General features: G+C 36.5%; 1 protein-coding gene across 4 annotated transcripts in view; it reads left to right on the forward strand.

Moving 5' to 3' along the window:
- PDE4D (phosphodiesterase 4D) overlaps positions 1-23,548 on the forward strand; it is a 584,878-nt gene that overhangs the window by 555,657 nt on the left and 5,673 nt on the right. For all 4 annotated transcript variants that reach the window (XM_067569281.1, XM_067569283.1, XM_067569282.1 and 1 more), the window contains 7 exons: positions 10,425-10,518; positions 14,855-15,027; positions 16,088-16,186; positions 16,276-16,440; positions 18,363-18,462; positions 22,488-22,642; positions 23,036-23,158. In XM_067569281.1, the coding sequence (XP_067425382.1) occupies positions 10,425-10,518; positions 14,855-15,027; positions 16,088-16,186; positions 16,276-16,440; positions 18,363-18,462; positions 22,488-22,642; positions 23,036-23,158 (909 nt within the window). The remainder of the gene's footprint in view (positions 1-10,424; positions 10,519-14,854; positions 15,028-16,087; positions 16,187-16,275; positions 16,441-18,362; positions 18,463-22,487; positions 22,643-23,035; positions 23,159-23,548) is intronic.

Here is a 23,548-nt window from a genome sequence, read left to right on the forward strand (position 1 = left end):
GCCCCTGAGTCTATTAAATTTTTCTCAGCAATGTCTATGTGGCTGATGAAGAAAAATGTGATTCCCCTGGCCTTGCATAATTCCCCACTCCTGTACTGCCTGATCCTAACCCCCTCCTCATCCCCAGATTTCAAAGAGTATTCTGCAGAGTCTCTGAAAAGGAAACGGTGCCATACAAGCAGAGCAGGAGAGAGCTGCCATAAAATTCCCCTATCTGCATGCAAATCTCAGGGCAATAACTTGTGCCTATTTAATCTGTACAAAAATTAAAGCAAATTGGGTCTGGGGATTTTTCATAGTAATTTTCTGTAACTTTTAAGACCAAAGCTTTATTTCATCATATTTAATTTGAAAAATCACCAAAAATATTTTTAATTTATAATTTTGGTAACAGATAGGTGGCAGTAGTTTCATCTGCAAAGCTGACTAGGAGTGTGAAAACAATACAACATATGCTTTCATGCTAAATAAAAAGCACTTCTCCAGTGTATAGCTCACAGTGCTATGTAGTAGGTTAGCTGAGCTAAATAAATAATTTGTGTCCTATCCTAATGGTGCATACTGTAGATTGTTTTCCTCAGATACCCTTTTGGGTCCATTTTAATGTTCTGTTGAGGCTGTAATAGACAACCTGTGTTTCCAACGGTAAAATAGTTTATGGACATTTTCCATATGTACTCCTAAAACAGTGAGGCACATTGTATCTGTGTAAAACAGAGACTATTCTTCAGTAATTTGTTCACTCAAATCTTGTTACATTTTTTAAATATACAGTAATATTCAGTGTAATATTTTCTGAATCAGTATACTGTACATTGTGCCAGAAGTATGTGATGGCTATACCTGCTTGCTGCATTTCTGTTGCATTCCAGTTCTTCTGTAAGGAGATCTGTTAATTTCATTCTTTTTGTGATTGATTTTGCTGGGGTTTGATTCCTTTTCAAGCACTTAGCATTGCTGACATTGCTTTCTAGCATTATCAGTCAGTAGGGTAGAAACCACTTCAGCAAAAAGCTCCCTCATGACTATTGCCAGTCAGCATCTTCCAGTGAATCAGCAGTGCGGACTAAGGTTGACTGCTGTACCTCATTCATATTGCCTTTAGGCATATCGCCATTGTCACATTAGAAAACTGTCCTTTCTTATGAGACAACAAAGACTCTGAAATTTGCCGCAGTAATGCACAAGCTTTACACCAACTGGTGCAAGATAATTTATTCATCTTTGTGAGTGTTAATTGTTTGCTTAGTGGCAGATGCAAGGATATTTCATTTAGAGCTCTGAGTCAGCTCAGTGACACACATCACTTCTAACTAATCACTTCTTTTCTATGAGGTATAGCTGTAATTAATTATATTAATTTGGTATGACATTAGGACAAAAAGTTGCATAGCTACAGCAAGAATTTCATGACTACAGTGCCTTTGTTCTGCTTTCTGCATGGAAGCTTTACACCAATTCTAAATGGTAGGATTGTAGGTTGGCTTGTGAGTTGTTCCATCTTAATAATAGGTGATTCTTGTCTGCTCAAATAGCAGGACGTTTTAAGTTAGCAGACTGACCCATGGCCAGGCAGGGATTGATCTGTTATTTTAGTTCAAATGGCATCAAAAGAAAAAGCCTTTTCATTGCTACAGATAGTCACATATGTGTAAAAATCCTGGAAGTTTTATTCCTCTGGTTTTCTTTATTCATAAGACACAGATGTGTTCCTTTTCCACATACAAAGTTAAAGAGATTAGACAAATGACATGCAGTATTTGTAGAGTAACTGCTGTACCATTTGGAGACGTTCAATGTTCCTGTTTAATAGAGCTGGCAAATCCTAATGACAATAAAAAAAAAAAAAGTTAAGCTAATCAATCTATTTTTTTTTGTCATGTAGCTAATGCTAAAGGCAGGAATGCCTTTATTAAAAGCTATTTACCATAGAAAAGAAGAACTATCCTGTTCCCAGGAGATTCACCCATGCTAGCCAATCAGGGATTAGCCTACAGCATGTCTTTATCCCCTGCATTTATATCTTTTAGGATGAAATACGGTTGGCTCTTAGCTGGGGTTTGTGGGAGGGATTATTTGACACTGTTTGTGACTTTCCTCCCTTCAGGTCCTTATTTGGTGTCTGTTGATAGAACAAGTCTTTCCAGCAGCTGAGCATCTTGACATACATTATTCATTAAGTCCTGGTGTTCAGGAAATATGCACATCCCTAGGTCTTTAGATATTTCTTCAACTCACGCAATCTGTCTCTTCAACCTAGCCCTTGAATGTCTGGAGTTTTACAAATGGCATTTATACAATCGGAAGAGCACACAGTTGGATTTCATGTCCGAATGCCTCATATCTATCTAGTTGCAGAGAACCTTCAGATGAGAAAAAATTAACTAAATAATAATAATAACATTTCTTCTGGAGAGTGTTTTGCAGAATCAGATATAGAAGAACTAAATATTTTTAGTTAAACTGGTAGTATAAAAAATCAAAAATGCCTGAAGCAAACTATTTACTCTCAGTGTCTTGGGGCTACATTAAGGTAGGATTTTGTTTATCTTTTAATAACTTTGATTTGCAATGTATGAATAGTGGACAGTATGTTTGTTCATGGGTAATATCACGGTGGGTAATATAATTGTGAAGATGAGAATCAGAAAATTGCCTCCTCTGAACAATAATAGTGCACCACACTGTATACATTGTTTCCCAAAAGCTGTATTTGTATATTTTAAAAATTCTTTTTAATATACCATAAAAAGTAGGTGATTAATGTAGTCCTTATTTAGACCACTACATGGTGTAGCTGCCTTTATAAAGTTAAAAGAAAGTCAGTAGAATTATTTTTAAAAAAATAAGATATTTTAACAGGATCATGCAACAAGAGTAGCCTTCTTCAGACAAGAAAAAGCTATTCCAGAAAATAAAGTTGAGATATTGTACCATATGCTAAAGAATGCGTGATTAAAGTGAATAGGTTGAAAATAATGGGTGAATGTATGACTCATTCTGGTTTTTATTAGCTGAAGAACTGTGCAATTATGAATGGTATTTTAAGTAGCATTTTCTGATTGTGTGTGTGTGTGAGAGAGAGAGAGAGAGAGAGAGAGAGAGAGAGAGGCAGCTTATTGATTAAGGTGTTCTTTAAAGCAAAAGGAGACTGAAATTGTCTTCTCCTAGTATTCAATGTAGAGCAACTTCAAATTAGTTTTAACCTGTAATACTGCTAGAAAATAAAATTTAAATTAGCTTATTTCTTATGGAAAGCTTTGCATTGATAAATTAAATCAGTATGCTGATTAGCACACAGTACAGAATCAATTTAGTACAAAATTATATTTGGGCTTTATTTGTCTTCTAGTTATGTGACTGAATGATACATATCTAGGTTGCCTTTACAATTTTGTTCATGGAGTAAGTAGTAAAATATAACTTCAGCATCAGACATTTGACATGGAATACCTATTCCAGATTACAGTGTTAATTTTAAATAAAATTGTTATTGTATATTCATTCTAAACTAAACAATCCAGTATAGGAAGTAAATTATTTTACTAAATTTAATGCAGGCATTGTTTTCACCTAGGAAAGGATTTTTCATGCCCTGTTGTATTAATACTGAGAGAATCACAGCTTTGTGTTAGAATCTTAAAAATTAGAAATGGAAAGCCCCTCTTAGGTCATTGTAACTAATGTAAGCTAATGCCGAACTATTACAGTATATTCTCAAGTATTTTGTTCAGTCATCTGTTAAGAGAATGTTTTTCATTATGCCGGTTAGATGGAGTCTCCTATAATTTATCAAAAACTAAATTAAGATTATTTTCTATTCACCTGGGTACATCTAAATGTTAAGCATTTAAAAAAAATCCTTTCAGAAATATTTCCTAGAACATCACACAGTTACTTATATTGCTCTTATTTTCTAAAACACAGGTGTTCAGCTAGTTTTCCATCTCTCTGCTGAAGTCTTTAAAATGGGTAGATCTTTTGCTAATTGAATTTTAGCAGGCAATATAAGAGCGTTAACTGATTAGACTTGATGAAATGTGTCTTCTGTGCATGGCAGTGTCATACAGTGTGCATAGACAGTGGTTTTAGCTAAGAAGCTGAATAAATATTTGAACAGAATTTTGGTATATTATATTTAGGAATAGCTTGCACTGTGTATGTATTTTGGGCAAATCTTTCAGCCATAAAGATTTGATCTTGTCCATTGACAATAAATGTTTATAGAAGTTAGGATATTTCTGAAATTCTCAAGAAGAAAAGAATGCCCTGGATACAATGAATTATAACAAATTTAAAACTGTTCCTGGATAATTGCTTTACATTTTAATTTCCGTATGCTTTGGACAAGGTCTCATATTTTGTTTAAATATTTTTGAGACAATTGATGGTTCCTGTGGAATATTCCTAAATGATTTATAGTGAACATCTTTCTTTGCAACAATAACTGTCATGTATCTCAGAGCTGAGATGTATACAATATATATCCCTTTAGCTTGTACATAAAAGCCTAAGCATGACCTTGACATTTATTAACCACTTTAGGCTCAAACTTGAAATTTTAATTCAGGCAAGACTCCTTTTGAAAGGTAATTTTGTATTAGTAAAGAGTAACTAAGGACTGAGAGTAGCCAGTAGGGCTGTCTCTCTTAATTAGCTTTTTTGTGACATCTGTTTTTTTATAATGCAAAGATTTACAAATACAGAGCAATAAAATGAATTTATTTTTATTTTAGTTCTAGAACTAGCTCTTTAATTGTTTTAATCAGTGTTCCATAGTGGTTTTGTCATGAGAGCATTGGGACCACGGGATTGGAAGGGTTGTGGCCAGATAGTCCAAAAACTACTTGCTTCTACTAGCCACAAATTCTGTGTTGTTGCTGGAGGGAGAAGTAGACTGCAGCCATTAATACAGCCTTTGAGCTGCAGCAGAATGGCTAGATAGGTGCCCCCATATATTGTGGGGGAGATTCAATGTACTCCAACACATCCACAGCTCGCTAAACAAAGCCCAGGTACTAAAGCTTTGTGTTGAGGACAAGATTATCACAAAAACTATGTGAGAGTTTTTAAATTTTAACTATCAAAAGTAGTATATATAAAATTAAACACACAAACCAAATGATTTCATTGCTGTATAATTTGAACCTAGTTACCATCCTTGGGATTTCAAGGTTCAACCCATTGTAAATATAACCTCAGAGAAATGTTTCATGTATATATTTTGGGTGTTGATTGAGAACATTAATACTCCAAGAAATTGTTAAAATTCTCCAAAGAACCATTGCCAGATGCCCTGTACAATGTACTAGAAAAATACCATTTGCATTTTATCTCATCTAACATAATGTTTGAATAAATCCTTAATAAAGTAATCATAGAAACGATTGGAAATGCAGTGAAATTCAGAATCTCTAGTCTTCAGCCCAGACAAATTGAAATGACTAGAAAACCTCTAACTCAATTTGTAAGACCACCCACTGTTTGGCGATAACTGCAGTATTGAGGAAAAAGCCCCAGTCCTGCAAATACTTGTGTATGTGCTTAACTTTAAGCTTGTGAGAAGCCCCCTTGAAATTTATGGGCCTGCACATGCTTAAAGTTAGGCACATGTACAAGTTTTTGCAGAATATGGTCCAAAATAAGGAGTGCTATTATACTGTAACACTTTTGTGGCCTGAAGCTAGTAGATATTTAGCATTACTTGAATATAGTGTCTGTGCTAAATTTTTTTACAGTAATGGTAAAAAAGGAAGAAAATAAGGTCTAATAGAAACATGTAAGAATTGAAACCAGGGTTTCTACGGTCTTTAGGGATTTTTCAGTAATTGCATTATTGAACCCTGTTGATGTGTCATCAGTTTCCATTGTGTAAATACATATTACTGACCTATTGGACACATTACAGTGGGGAATTCCCAATGGGGAATAGTTTAGCATATGCATTCTTCAGTCAATGGACTTTGGCAGTCTAAAGGGTTTAGTATATCATTTTTGCTTTTAAAAAAGGTCTGGAAGCTAAAGTGAGTAAATCCTTCTCCAATTCTCACTTGCAAAGCACGTTGTAAAGGAGAATTCAGTGTGCGCATAGGTTTGCCAAAACTTTTGTTTGTTCCTTAGGCTGAGATGCCTATAATATATAGCAATATAATAGCTACAGTGTATGTTGTAAATGTATTTTAGGAGCAATAGATTTTGCAGGTTATGAATTTTTTTAAAAAATTATTAAAATGTGCAGTAGCTGGTTTGGGATTTTTTTAATACAACTTTTAAACTATTTTACTATGATCTAACATTAGTAGCCTTTTTTTGGTCTTTTTATTTATGCCATTTTGAAGCCCTAGAATTTTCTTAAACTAGCAATTTTATTTAGTTTTCTTTGATCACATGTATGTGCATCATCTGGAAATGTAAAAAGCACTTCCTAACTGATCAATATGACTATTCCTGGAGCTTACAAAGCATCAGAGTATAGACATTTTAACCAAGTTTCACATACTTAAAGAGGTTTTTACTGGCGGTCTGTGAAAATATATACTGTGCTGATCCACAGCTGTGGCGAGAACCTATGTGATTTAAGCTAAGATCTTGCAGTGGGCCACGTGAGTGCCAGGCACAGTTTCATTCGAAAACAACAATGCATTGATGAACAAACCTGCTGTGAGTTGATGCTGCAGGGCAACGTATTCTGCCTTTTGATGTGCACACTTGGCTCCAGTTGAAGTCAATGAGAGCCTGGTGAACCCAGCAGCAGAGAACATGGTCCAAATTGTTATGTCTCTTTATTTATTTATTTGTAATATTTCCCGAAAGACCAGAATACTATACATAAGAATTTCTGAATTAAAGAGTATCAAATAATAAACAACTACAGTAAACCAGCATATGACAACAACAACAAACAATCTGGACTGTTTCATTACACACACAACACTCAACACACACGAATATGTTCCTTGGTGTTGTCTGTCTAATAACAAAGCATCATTGTTCTCTTTCACTGACAGCATATGCTATTTCAAAGACTAACTGTATAATGGACTTCAGTAGACCATACTTCTTAGTGCTGATAAAGTCACTTAGCTTTGTTGTATTTAATTCAAAAAGAAAATCAAAGTAATGTTAAAAACCACTGTCCAGTTCACATGTTTTTAAAATGAAGTTAGCACATCATATCATCAGCATTGTTGGTTGTGCACCTTAAGTATGGGAGTTAAATTGAGGAATAGATTTGGGATTTACTTCCAATCTGGTTGAAGGCCGAGGGTGAAATCCTGGATTTTAATTCAAATATTGTGTTAGTGACTTTTTTCTGTGTTTCATGGAAAGTTGGAGTTTGTAGCAGCCTTATTTTGTATTAGTATCCCTATTATCCAATGGCAGGAAAGTAGAAAGCACTGACCAATATACTTGCACAATTTCATATTGTGTGGCAGTCTAGATTAGATTATATTTTTTTTAAATGGGCTGTGCATATGATGGGCAGGTGGGAGACCAATGATCTGCATCAGGCCAGTTACTGTGCAACCTGTGGAAACTTTTTAAGCAGTTTCCATGGTCAGCAGAAATTCCAGAACAATCCTTCCTAGGTGATGTAGAGAACCATTAATGGTTCTCTTAATGACTACAACTACAAAAATGGGATAACAGAGTTGGAAAACAGAATTGTCTAGATAGATACACCAGGGAAGAAAAGGAACTATTGTGAAAGGTACACAGGAATTAAATGTATTATTAAATTAAGAAAGAGAGAATTGAGACTTAAATATCCTGAAGGTGAAATGTATTAGACTGTGGAGTAATGTACCAAAGGAAGTGGTATCTCTTTAGACTGGACAGACTAACTTTCCTAGGCTGTTAAATCTAAATTTTCAAATTTTGGTACCAAAAGTTAGGTACCTAAATGCATATTTAGGAACTTTAATAAAGATTGTGCATTGTAAAGATGTACATTTCAACAACTTTTGAACTTCCTTAGATATCAGTAGATTGGGTGCAAGTGGCTCTAAGGGAATTTTTAGTTAATGTCTCCATTACAAGCAGTACAGCTGGAGTGCTGCAGCTACTCCTCTTAGCACTTGTAGTGTAGATGTTTCCTACATCAACAGAAGGGATTTTTCCATCCATTCAGTAATCTACCTCCCTGAGTGGCATCCATTCACTAGTCACGTTTATGCTGGGGGGTTAAGTTGGGTTAACTATGATTCTCAGAGGTGTGTATTTTTCACTCCCCTTCCTGAGCGACATAGCTAGGTTGATCTTACATTTTAAGCGTAGACCAGGCCTAAGTTAACGTGAAGATGTCTAACTAGTGCAAGAACATACAACCCACACACGCACACTTGCTAATTCTTGCAATTTTATTAAGAGTCTCGTGTTGGTTTTTTATTTAAAGCTCTAGCTCCTAGACTCAAAGCTCAAACTGAGTATTTGAGAATCTTAGCTTTCTTTTTTTTTTTCTTTTTTTTTTTTTGGAATGAAAGTTTATAGCCTTCATGGTGCACTGTAAAGGCTCAAAAACCACAAGGCAAATAAAACCCAATTTTTACAAAATCGTTATGATTTTTAAGCCAATCTCGATTTTGGGGGCCCAACTCATGATTTTTTTATGTTTAAACATAGCAACAGTGTAGCTCTGAATTATTTTTTAAAAGCCCAATGATTTCTTACGTTGTGTATTGTCATGTAGTTTGTAAAATCCATAACTCTACATACGTAATATGTTTCTAATTTTTAGAAGCATGTGCCAACGTAGTATATCCAAGATCAAAACTGAGCATTTGGCTTGTGTCAGAGAAAGAATTCAGGCTTTGTAGAGAGAGCTTCCTGGGATGATCATATGTCAGGATGGAAGCAAAGATGGTAGAGATAGCAAACACAGTGGTAACTGATTGTTATACAGTTACATTTTCAAATAGATAAATATATTATGGTACATGAAGAACACCATAATACTGTCAATGACTTACATATACAATTGTAAAAAAATTAATAATGTTCACTATCTAAAGCATCCTGGAAGAAAGGGTTTCAATGACACCATGTGGGGGGCCTAATTTTTTCAGTCTGCTTTTCTAGCTAAATGCCAGAAAACAAACAATAGGAATAAATGGTCCATTTTCAACATGGCAAAATGTTTACAGTGGGGTGCCTTAAGGACATATTCTTGGATTGGCATTGTCTAATATCATGATGATACTGAAAAGGTGGTGAACGGTGGAAATAGGAAATTTTTTGCAAATGATACAAATTATTTGGGTTAGTCAAGACTAGAGAATATTGTGAGATATTTCAGAAGGACCTAACAAAATTAGGTGAAAGGGTAGCACAATGACAGATGAAATTCAGTGCTGCCAAACTCATGTTAATGTATATTGAAATAAGTCATTTGAATTGCTGAGACAGTTTACTGTTCCTCATAATACACGGACATGGAGATATTCAGTTACATTGAACATCAACAAATTTAAAGTTTTTTAATGATTAATTAACCTTTGGAACTCACGACCACAAGATATCCTAGAGACCAAGAGCTTAGTAGGATTCAAGAAAGGATTACACATTTATATGGATAATGATGATATCCAGTTACATAAATAGGACATATTTATGTGAACCACTCACTGTTGGGGGGTGGTAAGGAAAAAACTTTATCTATGAGAAAGTTATTTCTCTGAAGTCTCTGCCACTGCCCCCTGCCAGAGACATGTTACTGGACTCGGTTGATCATTGGTCTGATCAAGCGTGGCAGTTCCTATTTTCCTTTGCTTCAAAAGAAAATAAAACAAAAACCACTTCCACATGGATAGCCTTTGTTGTGTGTTTAAAGTAAACAAGCAATTCTGACATGTTTGATCCTTCCTATAAAGATATTTGAGCTTATTCTGAGTTTTTTTGGGTTTTTTTAAACTTGAGAAATTGCAAAACGTATGGCAATAAACCGTATGGAAAGAGTGAGTTTATGTGTATGATAAGGAGAGCTATGGTACAGAATCATTCAAAAATGATAGTTTCCCATTCCTTAGCATTACTAAAGTGTGTTCCTCTGTGTATACATACAGTATAACTGTTAGCTATTTCTCTCCAAATTTAAAATTCAGGAGATTGAATAGCAAAAATAGTAGTTATATTCATGTGTGCTCATGTCTGCAGTAAAAGTTTTCAGTAGCAAATATGCCCCAATGTCTGTAAATCTTTGGGAAATATCTATTTTTAAATTCTGTCTTCTAACCATGGACAAGTTCCAAATTAAAGCAATATTATTTTGTGTTGTTATTTTCACAGCTCTTCTCTCAGTTTACTATATCTTCTGAATATAATGTATTTATTTATGTATTATACGTAAATTAAATTTTACCATTCTAAGTTAACCATTTCTTGACCATTAACATGATTTTTTTTCTTTTTTTTTTTTACTTTTCCAGTTTAAAAGAATGCTCAACAGGGAATTGACCCACTTATCTGAAATGAGCCGATCAGGCAATCAGGTCTCAGAATATATATCAAACACATTCTTAGGTAAGAATATTATGGGAGTGATTTGTCTTTTTTTAGTAGTTATGCATTTTATAAATTACACTGTTCAGTATTTGAGCAGAGAGATCATAATAATAAGGTGATAAAATTAGTTCTCAACTCTTTATCTTGCTTAATTGGCTTCCCTGCATACATTGTTTTATATATATATATACACACACACACACACACATTTTGTGTTGCTGCTTTGCTCAGAAAGTTGTTGAGTACTGTAGCAAAATATTCTGTTTTAAGACCTTTTCATACATGTTCCCATGCACTGTTATAGTTAACATGAAATCATCTTGCCTATTACCAACATAATTGAGGAGGGATTCGTATAGTGAATTGTTTGATAGATTAAAAGATTATTCTTGCACCCTGTTCCTATTTTTGCCCAGTACAGAAGTTTTACAGTTATTCTATAAAGTCTTCTTGATTTGATGGAAGTACATAGCTAAAAACAATCTCATTGAATCTCTCAGCACACACTGGTGGTGCATTGGCATTCCCCATCTGCAGATAGAGAGGCTGATAATCATGACTGAGTCAACAACAGAACAGATTTCTGCTAGGAGAATACCTTCAACCAAAGAGCTTGTAGTGGAGAGGGCTTGGAAACCCTGACACTGTATTGGCAAGTGTAAAAATGATCATGGAACAGTCCTCTGAAGCCCCATCTGTGTGATTTTGTAAAGAAAACAGATTTTTTTTGTTATTTTTAAATAAATAAATAAATACAATATTCTATATTTGTATATATTGACGATAGATATGTGATACGCTAATTTAAAACATGGTTTGAAGACACAGTTAGCTGTTTAAGATTGTGAATGTAGGTAGGGACACATGGGTTTGTCTAGGTTAGGATAAAAAGGCAGCGTCTGTGTGTGTGTAAACAAATTTTATCCAAGTCTGCAAAACCCTAAATCAATTGGTTAAAATGGTGTCCATTTCATTTATTCATTGTTTCAGTAGAATGCCCAGATTCACGTGCATTGGAAAGTAACCAGCCTGTGTGAGAAGTGAAACACTATTGTACAGTTTCAGAAATATTTAAAAACTTAAGATAAGATTGCCTGAGGAGATGGCCCACTTAGGAGGTGCCTCTCACATCCTCCGACTGAAGAGACTGAGCTATCATCACCTTTGCATGTTTTCACGTGAAAGAATTAAAACTCATTTTGACAGGAATAAGAAAATGCAGCTGTCAGCCTTTCACATGTGACCTGCATTCTTAAAGCAGAATAAGCTCTGGAGAGACAAACAGTTAGAATCTATTGAGAATTAATATTACCTTTCTGTGGTTGGCACGCAAATAAAAAGCAATATATTAATAAATAATGGAAATGCAAATGTAAAGGGTTGCACCAGGATTACCTCAGTTACAGAACTCTCCTAAGTATATTAGTCAGAACATGCATAAAAATATATAGATTCAGAACAAAGGTGTGCGGAAGGAAAATATTCTTACAGAAAATATAAATGAATCTGTCTTTTTAACCAACTTCTGCGTTTTTCCCCTTACTTCTTTACTCCACTCATCTGCTGAGCATTTAATGACCGACTAACATTTGAAAGCTAGAAATATTTAGTGAGAAAAATAGGGTTTTGCTGTTTTGCTTTGAAGTATAGGGGCACATCTAATCAGGGATACACTATATATATTCTCTTGGTAGAGAATTAAGGCTCTGACAGTATATTTAATACATAAACTGTCTGCTTCTCAGTGTGATTAATCAATTCTTTTCTCGACAGATAATGTAATAGAACCTAGCAACCAGTATAAAATAATCCGCTGTAAAAGCCATACCAATATGGGATATTATCTTATTTTAAACATAGAAAAGGCGATCAGCACTCCTAGCATTAGCTGCCCATATTTAACAAAACATTAGGAAATCCCATGGAATTCCATGGCAGATCTAAAATCTTTCAGACAGACATGTCCTTTCACTTGAGTTAATCTGACAACTCAGTTTATAATCCTCCCTGTTGATGGATTTAAACTTTGTGCATATGACCGAAACCATAAACATCAAGGTATGCACACGAGTCACTGCTCTTCATCTGTTGTCTGTTTGCACCAGTCAAGAACTCTTCTTCCTCCTCCCCCCTTGCTTTTTGATTGGCCAGAGACTGGGGCTTGGGAGAGGGAACTCTGTGCTGCAGGCGAAAATCTTGGTGACATTTTTACATTCTCTTCTTTGCTGTAATGTGTTCGGAATTCTCCGCAGTTTCCAGTAGATGCAGACTTCTGAAAAGTAGAGAATAGAAAATGCAGAAGCAGACGCAGTAATCCAGAAATGCCACTGCATTCCCCATATAGTTTCACTCTTTCCATTAAATATGACCAGTACAGGAAGGGAAAAGATATGTATACTTTTTTTTAAATAGGATATATAGGTCAAAAGGTTGGTTGGTTTGTTTAGAAGTGTCTTTTTAAGTTTTTTTCCCTGATAATTATTTTTGTGTTAGAAATATCAGTCCTTGACTTTTCTGGTTTTGCTGGAGGACTCCTCTAGTCCTTAAAGGACTAGAGAACATGTGCTGGTATTACATCACAGGAGATAAACCTGAGAAACTGAGAAGGAGAAATTTTTAATCAGACTGTTTTACAGCCCCACAGCCCAAGCCCTGCCAGCCTGACTCAACTGACCTGGGCCAGATGCAGCCATGCCACAGGTCTTTTATTACACTCTATCCTATGGGGCTTATTCTCATTTATATGATGGCCACTTTTTACCAGCCTGGAGTAAAGGGGGCCTTGAAGTGGATGTAAGCATAATTTATCCTGACTTTAAACCCCTTTTACAGTGCCAGGCAACAAAAAGTAGCCATCATGTACATGAAAAGCAGGCCCCAAGTATCCGGATCTTTGAGCTTTCCTGTTGGAAGTGTTTCCGCACATTTGAAGTGTGGTCGTTGTCAGAAAAGTGACTGTATAAAAATGGCACCTTCTTACTTGACACTTCTCCTTCCTTTCTATCTTCAAGTCACATCTGCATATCTGACAAAAACAAGTTTGCACTTTGGTTAACACGATAAAGCTAATTCATCTGAGAACAACAAACTACACTCTTCTACTTCACAGGCCGTCAGCAAACTGATTACAGATATCTTTATTACTGGTAATGATGTAAGCACCAGAAAGAATGCCTTGATTTTCAGATCTCATGTTGCACTTCCAGGTGTGGCAGTTTTAAAAAAAATTGATTGCATCCTAAGTTAATAATTTACCAAAGTTAGAAACTGAAGAAATACGATACCCCACAATGTTAATTTTACAAAGTCACTTTTCAGAATATAACAATACCTCAAACAACAGACATTTCCAAAACTAAAGGATGAACCAAAGAAAAAACAAATAGTATTTTGACAACGGCACGTAAGGATGAGAGATTGTAATGTTTTAGCCTGAAGTCAGTATTTAAGGATAAAATCTATCAATGCTCTTCTTGCTGTAATCAGCTGTTGTATTTATCTTATATATATTTAGATTATATAATTTCTAGAGATGGTCAGAAATTTTCTGGCATGGAATGTTTGTTGAAATTTTGTATTCCCATGGAAACATTCTTTGGGAACATGTTGATTATAATGAAATTCCAACAGAAACCAGGCAGATTTCTGTTGGTTCTGCAAGCTTTGTTTCCTGCCGGCTTGCCCTCCTAGCTCCTTGGCAGTCCTGCTAGGGCTTTCAACCTCCTTTCCAGAATCCCTGCCTCCAGGGCAGCCTGCTACACAGACTGCCTTGGAGTTGAAGCTACCAGGGCTTTCAGAGTCTGGCAGTTTGGAAACCCTGGGAGACCTGACTTCCTGGCTGCTGTTTCCAGAAGTTTGAAACAAAATTTTGGAATTCGCATTCTACAGAAAATCCCTAAAGTCATTTTTTGGTTCCGATTCTGAACTTCTTTTTTTTTAATTTTGGAGTGTCCCATGAAATGGGAATTCCCGTTTCTGGCCAGCTCTAGTAACTTTCTTTTTATGGAAAGGATTACCTCCCTATATATTGTTGGAAGGGCAGGTGTGGGGAGTGGAGGAGGTATGATGCAGCCACACACTACACTCAAAGCCTATTCAGAAATATTGAGACAACCTTTGGAATAATGCAGTGCCTCATACCATTGAACTTGGTCTCTTTATTCAGTTGTTGTTTTTATTAATTTGTGATAATGATTAGTCTCCACATTTAGCTTAAAAAAGACACTGAATGATAATGGAAGGATTATAGTGTATGCAAAATGAATCTTAACCACTAAAGTGGACAAAAATATGTAATTTTAATAATTATGGAAAATGCCCTTCAAAGTTATTGTTTTCTCCCCTTTCTTCAAAGACAAGCAACATGAAGTGGAAATCCCTTCTCCAACACAGAAAGAGAAAGAGAAAAAAAAAAGGCCTATGTCTCAAATCAGTGGAGTGAAAAAACTGATGCACAGCTCCAGTTTAACTAATTCCAGTATCCCCAAATTCGGTGTTAAAACCGAACAAGAAGATGTTCTTGCCAAGGTAAGGAAGACTTAAAGTACTACCAAGACCTTAGAAACATATCGTGCAATTTAATGAAGTTTAGAAGTTGTCAAACAGCCTTTAGTGTGTTATCCCGTACTCTTTCCACAGCCTTTGATTTCAAGTGCTAACGACAGATTCTAACCTCACTTAGGCAAGTGTAAATCAGGAGCATTGAAAAAACTGAGTGAATGTATTCCAGTAGGAGGTCAGTGGGAATTTTGTCTACCTGAGGAGTACATGACATAAAATAAACACGCATTGTGTGTGTATTAATAAGGTCCTTATGCAGAAATCGTATCAGCAAAATAAAAAGGAAACTTTCATTTGAGTACCATCAAAGGTATCAAAATATATAGCATTGCTGTCATTTTGAAACTGCACAATTACATACAGCATTGGCTCCATCCTAGAAGGGCCTGCCTGTAGTGGCGTCATTTCTTATTGTACATCAATTACATTCATTTTTAAAAGTCAAATTTCCCCAGAATATTGGGTCACATATCCGGTAAAACTACCCAGTCATAATTTAACAGTTGGCGTACTTTGATTATTTATCCACTTGTAGATTTGTGCATTTTCAAATATGTCTATCCTTCTGTTTTCAGGAACTTCCCCCTTTATTTGAACATTCTGCTCCTGAGAACGCACGCATGCACGCAATAAGTGAGATAGCAGTAGAACTGCAGCGTCTCTGGAGGTTTCCTCCTAGCTGAAATTTGCCATTACTGAGCAAAGTGTATCAGAGGTAGCAAAGTGTATCAATTCAACTCATTCAAGATACTGTAGCATTTCTCCCTCAGGAGCAATGCACTTAAAAGAGAGACTCACCCTGCCTAGTGAGTAAAAATCTGGAAAATTGGTAGCTGTGAATGCAAATGTTAACGAGGTTAGTAGCAGCATTCATCCTTTCAGAGGGTTTAGTATATTATTTTCACAGGAGCTCAACCAGTTTGTTAGCTCAAATCTTCATAACTCTGCTTCTGTAGCTATTTCAAACAAAAATAATTGGAAAATGAAGTATTTGATTAAGACATTCTGTTGCTTAATTTCATTCTAGGAACTAGAAGATGTGAACAAATGGGGCCTGCCTGTTTTCAAAATAGCAGAACTATCTGGAAACCGACCTCTGACAGTCATCATGCATACCATTTTTCAGGTGGGCAAGATGGAAGCAGCATAGTGCCCTTTATTCATCAATCATTATGTTTCTTATAAACTTAATTTTTTTCCTCTTCCTTGCTCCAGGAACGGGATTTGTTAAAAACATTTAAAATTCCAGTAGACACTTTAGTAACTTACTTGATGACCCTAGAAGACCATTACCATGCAGATGTGGCATATCACAACAACATACATGCTGCAGATGTCGTTCAGTCTACCCACGTACTGCTATCAACCCCAGCTTTGGAGGTAAATCCACACATCCTTGGAAGAGAGGAGAGGGAAACACATGCATGCAAAATATCAAAGACTCTTCTAAATTAAATGTAAATGATCCCAGTGTCTGTAAGCCAGTGGGTTTTTTGGTAATAGAGTTTCAGGAGACTTTCTCTTCTAAACAAATTTAGTGAGATCCAAGTTTATTTACTTGGATTTGTCTAGACACTAGTGCTAAATCAACAACATTCTGTTGGTAACATGGTAACTTGTTTTCACCATATACTAGTCATTTCCCATGTGGAGCTCTCATTGAAATAATGGGAATTATACATGAAAGATGATGACAGGATGTGTTTCCCTAATATAATGTGGTGGTGTTTTCACTGATACAGTTTCTGTCTGTTCAAAGGCTACATTTATATTTTTCTGCTTCTCTAAACTGAATTGCTCTAACATTAACTTTACAATAAAGCTTAAAATATTCAGGCAGTGTTGTTTGATCCTTAATGGGTCACCTTATTGTGATTAAAAAAAACCTTGAAATCCAGAGTTCTTAAATGAATTCTCTTTACATGAGCTATTTAAAAGAGAGCTTAAGTCTGAAGTGAAAGGAAGCTAGGGAAAAGTTTGAATCTCCCTCCACTTTTATTACAAGACTGTGATTAAGCCTAACTTAAATCTTATTTTGAAACTTGAGTGACCCAAAAAGATTTGCACCAACTTAGACCAGGTTTCCATTTTGGCCCTGTGTCTCATAGAGCCCAGTACTGCACAGTGCTGAATGCTTCCTCCCTCCCTCGCCTTCCACTTGACGTGAATGAATCTGAAGAGCTCTAGGTATTTCGGAGAGGTCTGTTGGCTCCTGAAAGAATCAGTCCTCTTGGAGAAGATTTCCCTCATGTCAGGGAGGAGGCTCAGCTTCTGGTCATAAATAAAGCGTTACCACTCGCTTCACTGGGCAGTCACATTGGTTGTCAGTAGCGTTACTTGATCTGTCGAGTCAGCTATTGTTCACAGCCTTATTTTCAGCACAGTGTTTGAGCCAGTAAAATACCCTGCATACTACATTGTTGACTGGTTTATTCTCATAATGGCTTCTAAAAGGAGAATGAGTAAATTGTAGGATGTATACTTTGCAGCCTACAGATATAGCAAATCATAACCATTCTCCCTTAATATCATTTAGGAGGCATGCTCCTTTTTAACGTAATGAATACATATGATATGTTTATAATGTAAAATAAGTATGCTTAATGCAACATAAACTAACTACCTGAGGTAGCACCATAGTGTATAATAATTAGTTAGGCCAAAATTTTCAGATTTGGGTAGGTGCTAAGATTTAGGCAACCGTCTATATATAAAAAAATAGCGAGAGTTCTGTGGCACCTTAAAGACTAACAAATTTGTTTGGGCATAAGCTTTCTTGGGATGCATCCGACAAAGTGGGTTTCTGCCCACGAAAGCTTATGCCTAAATAAATTTGTTAATCTTTAAGGTGCCGCAGGATTCTCGCTGTTTTGCTAAAAATGGACTAACACAGCTACCCCTCTGGAACTCATCTATATATAGTGATCTAAAAATACAAGTGACCTTATTTATGAAGAGATGCTGAAAAAAACACATTTGTTTGAATTCAGCGGTGCTGTCAGTGCACAGCACCGCTAGAAAAGCAGACACTTTTAGGTACGTGCCTGTCGGTACCCACATTTGAACAGTCTTGAATATGTAATAGACTATTTTCCAAAAATTTGTGATGATTATATTTAAATAACTTTTTGAGGTTTCCATTACATTTAAATTATGTTGAAAGGTGGTTTTGTTTATTTGTTGTTTTTGTTATATTTGTTCAAATATGAATTTTGAAGGGGAAAAAATCAATGCCCTGTCCTTTTATTGAAAAGGCAGTTTCTTTGGTTAGTAATTGTTGTTTCTGTTGCATGGTTTTCTAGGCAGTGTTCACTGATCTGGAGATTCTTGCAGCAATTTTTGCCAGTGCAATACATGATGTTGATCATCCTGGAGTTTCAAACCAATTTCTTATCAACACAAGTAAGTGTGGGGTATATTTTTGTGTGTAATATTTACAGTTTTCTACTTGGTATCCTGTAAGATATGTGTATAGAAAATGAGAAGCACAAGCTTTTCCCCTTCATGCCCTTCTCTTATCTTTTCTTAGCATATACACAAGTGTTTGTATTGTAATCTGATAGTCATTTTGCAAGTAATTTAACCCTAACCATAATCTATCCATTGCACTAAATGCTGAAAGGCAGCAGAAGTTACTATGGGGCTGAACTCCAGTGCTTTCACTCCATAGGGATAGAATGCTAGTTCTTCTTCCTGAAATAAAAGTGTAACTTATGTAAAGTTTTCATTAAATAAGAAAAAAATGGTAAGAAAAGTATAGAAGATTATTGGAAATATAATACAAAGAAATGGAAAAAAGAAAGAAAAGAGTTAATATGACTAGGGTAGCCTGAGGTTTGTAGGGCTCTTTGCAAAATAGCATGTGCAGGGCCCATTTTCTTCTGTCCCTACTAGTGATCATTTTCTGGCTTCTGCGTACTCATGGCATACATGGTGCCTCCTGCCTCCAGGCTGTGGTAAAATCTCTCCTCCCCCTGTTGGTGAGGCTTCATAGCCTCTAAATTTAGGTAAAACTTAAGCTGTGGTAAAATCTCTCCTCCCCCTATTTGTGAGGCTCCATAGCCTCTAAGGACAACCCTCTCTATGGACAAAGAAGCAGGAAGAGGTGGAGCAGCCTAGCACCACCTCTGAATGGGAAGTCCAATGTACCAGTGATTTGTTCTTCATTGCTCAAGTCTGTGCCGCAGCATTACAAGTATCCTCCTCGTTTTCTACCAAGTATAAGCACAGATGTCTTCTTTTTTTTAAGGGCCAGATTGTTATACCTCTACTGAAATAGCATCTTACTCCATGTGTATTTGATTTTACCCCATTGATTTGAATGGGACTATTTGTGGAGTAAGATATTACACAATATGTGTATGATAGCACAGTGTGGATCAATGTAAGTTACTTTATAGAATATTATTGCTTTTCCCACCCCAACTGAATTTACAGTAACTTGCCAGAGGTCTGAGGTTGCATCTTTAACGCATCTGTATACATGTTAATAGATACCGTGGGCAATTTCTGCACTTGACTGACTCTGTTGCACCAGTGCTACAATGCCCTGATCCAGCAGTCTGATTTAAAGGAGAATGTTCCAGCTTTGACTTTTTTGCTGTTATTGGTTCAAATCAGACCCTGAACATTATTTGAATTTATTTTATGTGCTTTAATGGCCTTAAAGGCTACCCTATAGTGAAATGCAAATTGGTGACTCATCTATAAGGAGGAGGATTAGGGATGTCAGAAAAGTTTCAAAGCTACTTCGATAGCAAGTGCAGTGCAACTGCTCAACATAGGAACAGACTTAACCAGGCTTAGTGCGCAAAATAGCACTTAATATTAAAACTGCCAAGATGTAAATAAAGCATTTCCTGGATACACTCAAAGATAACCTGATATTACCAGGACATGGAACTGCTGTAGAATGAGAATTTAGTTTAATTTAAGTAAAGGCATTTGAATCTGGGAATTATTTTTATTCATTTCTGGGTAGATTGCTGATTTTTTCTGAGGTTACCATTGGACGACTGGCTAACTCAAGGGACTGGTAGTGGTATATAAAGCTGTTCACTTCTGGTTAACCAGTTCACATCCAGCCCAACTATTCATATAGTTATTCAGTGACTTATAAGAAATGAGAGAATCACCTTAGTCCAGTTACTGCTGGACAAGCTTCCACATCAACAAGAAAACAACCCATTTGTCACTAATTGGCACTCTTTTTGGAAAGCTAAAGAAAGACCAAGGATTTCTGAACAACAGAAATGAGCAACACTCTTTCCCCCCTACCCCCTGGGTGTGTTCTCTGCTGGTTAGGTTGGAGGCGCATGGCCATGACACTGTGTAGAAGTCTGTACTGTCATTGCTTGTGTTTTATTCACTCTGAATAAACAGAGATTGCACTGGAGCTCTTTTTACAAGTACTAAATTCAGTGGGGACTCAAACATTAAAAGGATTAGAGAAAAACAATACAAAATGCATCACCATCTTTGGGGACAAAGAAACTCCCCAGAACAGAGGAACAGTTCGTTTAGGAGTATATATAGTAATTTACAGCACCCAAGATGTCTGGCAGTGACAGCGGAGGGATGTGGCTAGGGCACTGAGGGGAGACGCAGACTCTCTGCACCCCCTGACAAGCCTCTCTGGCAAATGTCCCTTGGAGCTGTGGGAACTAAAGGTGCTCCCCCTCAAACATAACCCCTGAGGGAGGGCAACAAGATAAAGCCATACAGTTTTCTTCAGTCTTTTCTCACAAACATGCCAGGAGCTTCTAACAAGATTGTTATGCTAAATAACGTGGGTACTTTTCCCTTCTTCCACAGCGATTACAAATGCTAACATATATGAACCCCTCTCAGGGCCCCCCCAATCTTTCTGAGTAACTCAGTAGTGTTGAGCACTCCTTAGGACCTTGCCTCCAGAGAGGCTGTTTTTCCTACTGTTTTCCTCTTTCCTTCTTGGAAAAATAACAAATAAACATGCTTTCAAAATTTTCTCTTAAAGATGAAATAGCTGTTGGTTGACAAGCAAAGTCTTTTTTTTCTCTGCTACTATGGCTTTTCTGCCTTCAGGACAAAGAAAGGTAGAGGAAGGATTTCCTGAATCACAAGATTCACGTGTTCGGTACAGGAGAGTCAGACAGCAGGAGAATACATAATGAGGTCCTGAAATCTGAACACAAGAGCTTTTATGTGCAACCCCATTGAGCTGAAGGGATTTTAGACTACAGTGTCTATAAAAGAAGATAACGAGGACAAAGAGTAGAATAGACTGATGCACAGCTAGATTTAGAATATGGAAACTGTAATAAACAGAAATTAATGTCAATAAATGACAAGTGTGATTGCATACAAAGTATTCTTTTTTAATAATGCAATCATTACATGCCATATACTCAAAGGCATGCAAACTGGTTGGTTGTGTGTATAAAATCCAGCTGTGCCCCTGCATAAATGGAATCAAATATGCTCTTCATTTTCAAAGTAGGCTGGTTAGTTGGCCTAAGTAGATGCATGCAGACTTTTGCATATACCTAAGTACAAGTTGTTCCAGGATGTCGCTAAGAGGGTACATGAGCCCCTTTATTTTCACGGCTGTATAGACCGACTGAGTTAAGTATACTGATGTTGAAAAACGAAACATTCTGTCACCAGCACTGAGTTGCATGCAATTCAATTATTGAGGAGTGGGCCAGGTCACTGTTTAGGGCTTTCAAGCCACATGACTCTCCAAGAGAATAGTGAGAAATGCCGCTGGTATTATCCTGTCAACCACCTCCCAAAATATGCTGCTTTCGTATACTAATGATCCCTTTACTCCCCAGAGTGCCTGAGATTGTTGAAGTGCATAGGTTGAAAATTAAGCTGTTTGCAATGTTCCTGAACCAGGGCAAATCCTTAGATTTGTTTTCCTGGCTCTGAGTTGTAGGCAGATACAATTTCTATCACAACATTATTCAGTAACTTGCATGTGCCATATTTTCCATCTTTTGGTGCATGTGTGGGAGGGGTTCTGAATTTACTGCTCTGATTCTGTATGTTTGTTCCCCGAACTCCTTTGCCTCCATTCGTTATCGTTTTCTGGGGTTTTATATTTACTTCATCAGTTTTGATAGTCTTTGAGTTACCTAAAGCCTGTTTCCAGTGTTAGCCAATACAGAGGGTTAAAAGATAAAAGGAACAAAAGTGTATCTCTAAATCCTGTTATAAACATTATTAACTCACTTTTCTGCATTACCATGTCATGAGATTCCAAATGGTAAATCTAGGGAGGGAGGGATAACCTTGACCTGCAGCCTGTCACGATGAAGAGGAGGACTGTTCTAAATATTAGAGTAATATTTGCTTTTCAACTGTCTTGAGAATCTGAAAAATCAGAAATAACCTGGGGGGAAACACAAGCTTTGTTAACGTTCTGCCATGTGACTGTCTTGCAGACTCTGAACTTGCCTTGATGTATAATGACTCATCAGTATTGGAGAACCATCATTTAGCTGTGGGTTTCAAGTTGCTACAGGAGGAGAATTGTGACATTTTCCAGAATTTGACCAAAAAACAGAGACAATCACTGAGGAAAATGGTCATTGACATTGTGAGTTACAGCTTGACTTTCCCATTTTTGTAATGCATTCAAATTGAATTAACAAAACAAACCTTAGATAGTTTTCTGGTACATTATGTACCCTCAAAGATGTAATACAGGCAATGCGGTGAAAATTGCATTTTGTATCAAGCATATTTGTTGGGCTCATTTCAAGTTAAAACTAAAGGCTGGCTGGACCAACAGCCTTTATGGCATGGGATAACCCTAGTTAGGAAGTTTATTATATAGTCATATGTGTGGGTCATGTTTTTTCCCGGGTGTCCCCTCCCAGAAAAACAACAGAAACCTGTATCTCTCTGTGATTTGGGAGCTGCCATGTTCAAATATTGAAAAAAATCATTCAGTCATTTTAGTCACTAATGCTTTGTCTTTGCCTTCAAGGTGCTTGCAACAGACATGTCTAAACACATGAATCTATTGGCTGATTTGAAAACTATGGTTGAAACAAAGAAAGTGACAAGTTCTGGGGTTCTACTTCTTGACAACTATTCAGACAGAATTCAGGTAAGGCCATCCATGCTGAAAAATTGTAACTTGCCTTCATTTACTGGGTTTGTCTCCCCAGTCCTATGTGGGTGTTCGTCTCATTTAATTCTGTCCCCATTCTCACCTCTTTAGACTCTCCCTTTTTTAGCTATCTCTTTCCTTTCAAATGTGTCCGTTAGCCACATGTGCCATGTTTGCATTCAATATCCCATTCTGTTGGGCATTGACCAGTTCTTTGGTTGAGCTTTGAGGTGGCAAAATACTTTTTTCAGGGTTTAATTTGCTATGGTCTAACCTCTAAGCATCTTGAACCTGATCAGTCTTGCACTTAAACATTTTCTACATCTTAATATAGACAGAAGCTGTAGAAGTGAGCGAATTTGTGGCTATTAATGTAAGTGTGAAAAC

This window comes from Emydura macquarii, unplaced genomic scaffold, assembly GCF_026122565.2.
Source record: "Emydura macquarii macquarii isolate MOO-44397 ecotype Brisbane River unplaced genomic scaffold, CSIRO-AGI_Emac_v2 contig_2897, whole genome shotgun sequence".
NCBI classification, from domain to species: Eukaryota; Metazoa; Chordata; order Testudines; family Chelidae; genus Emydura; species Emydura macquarii.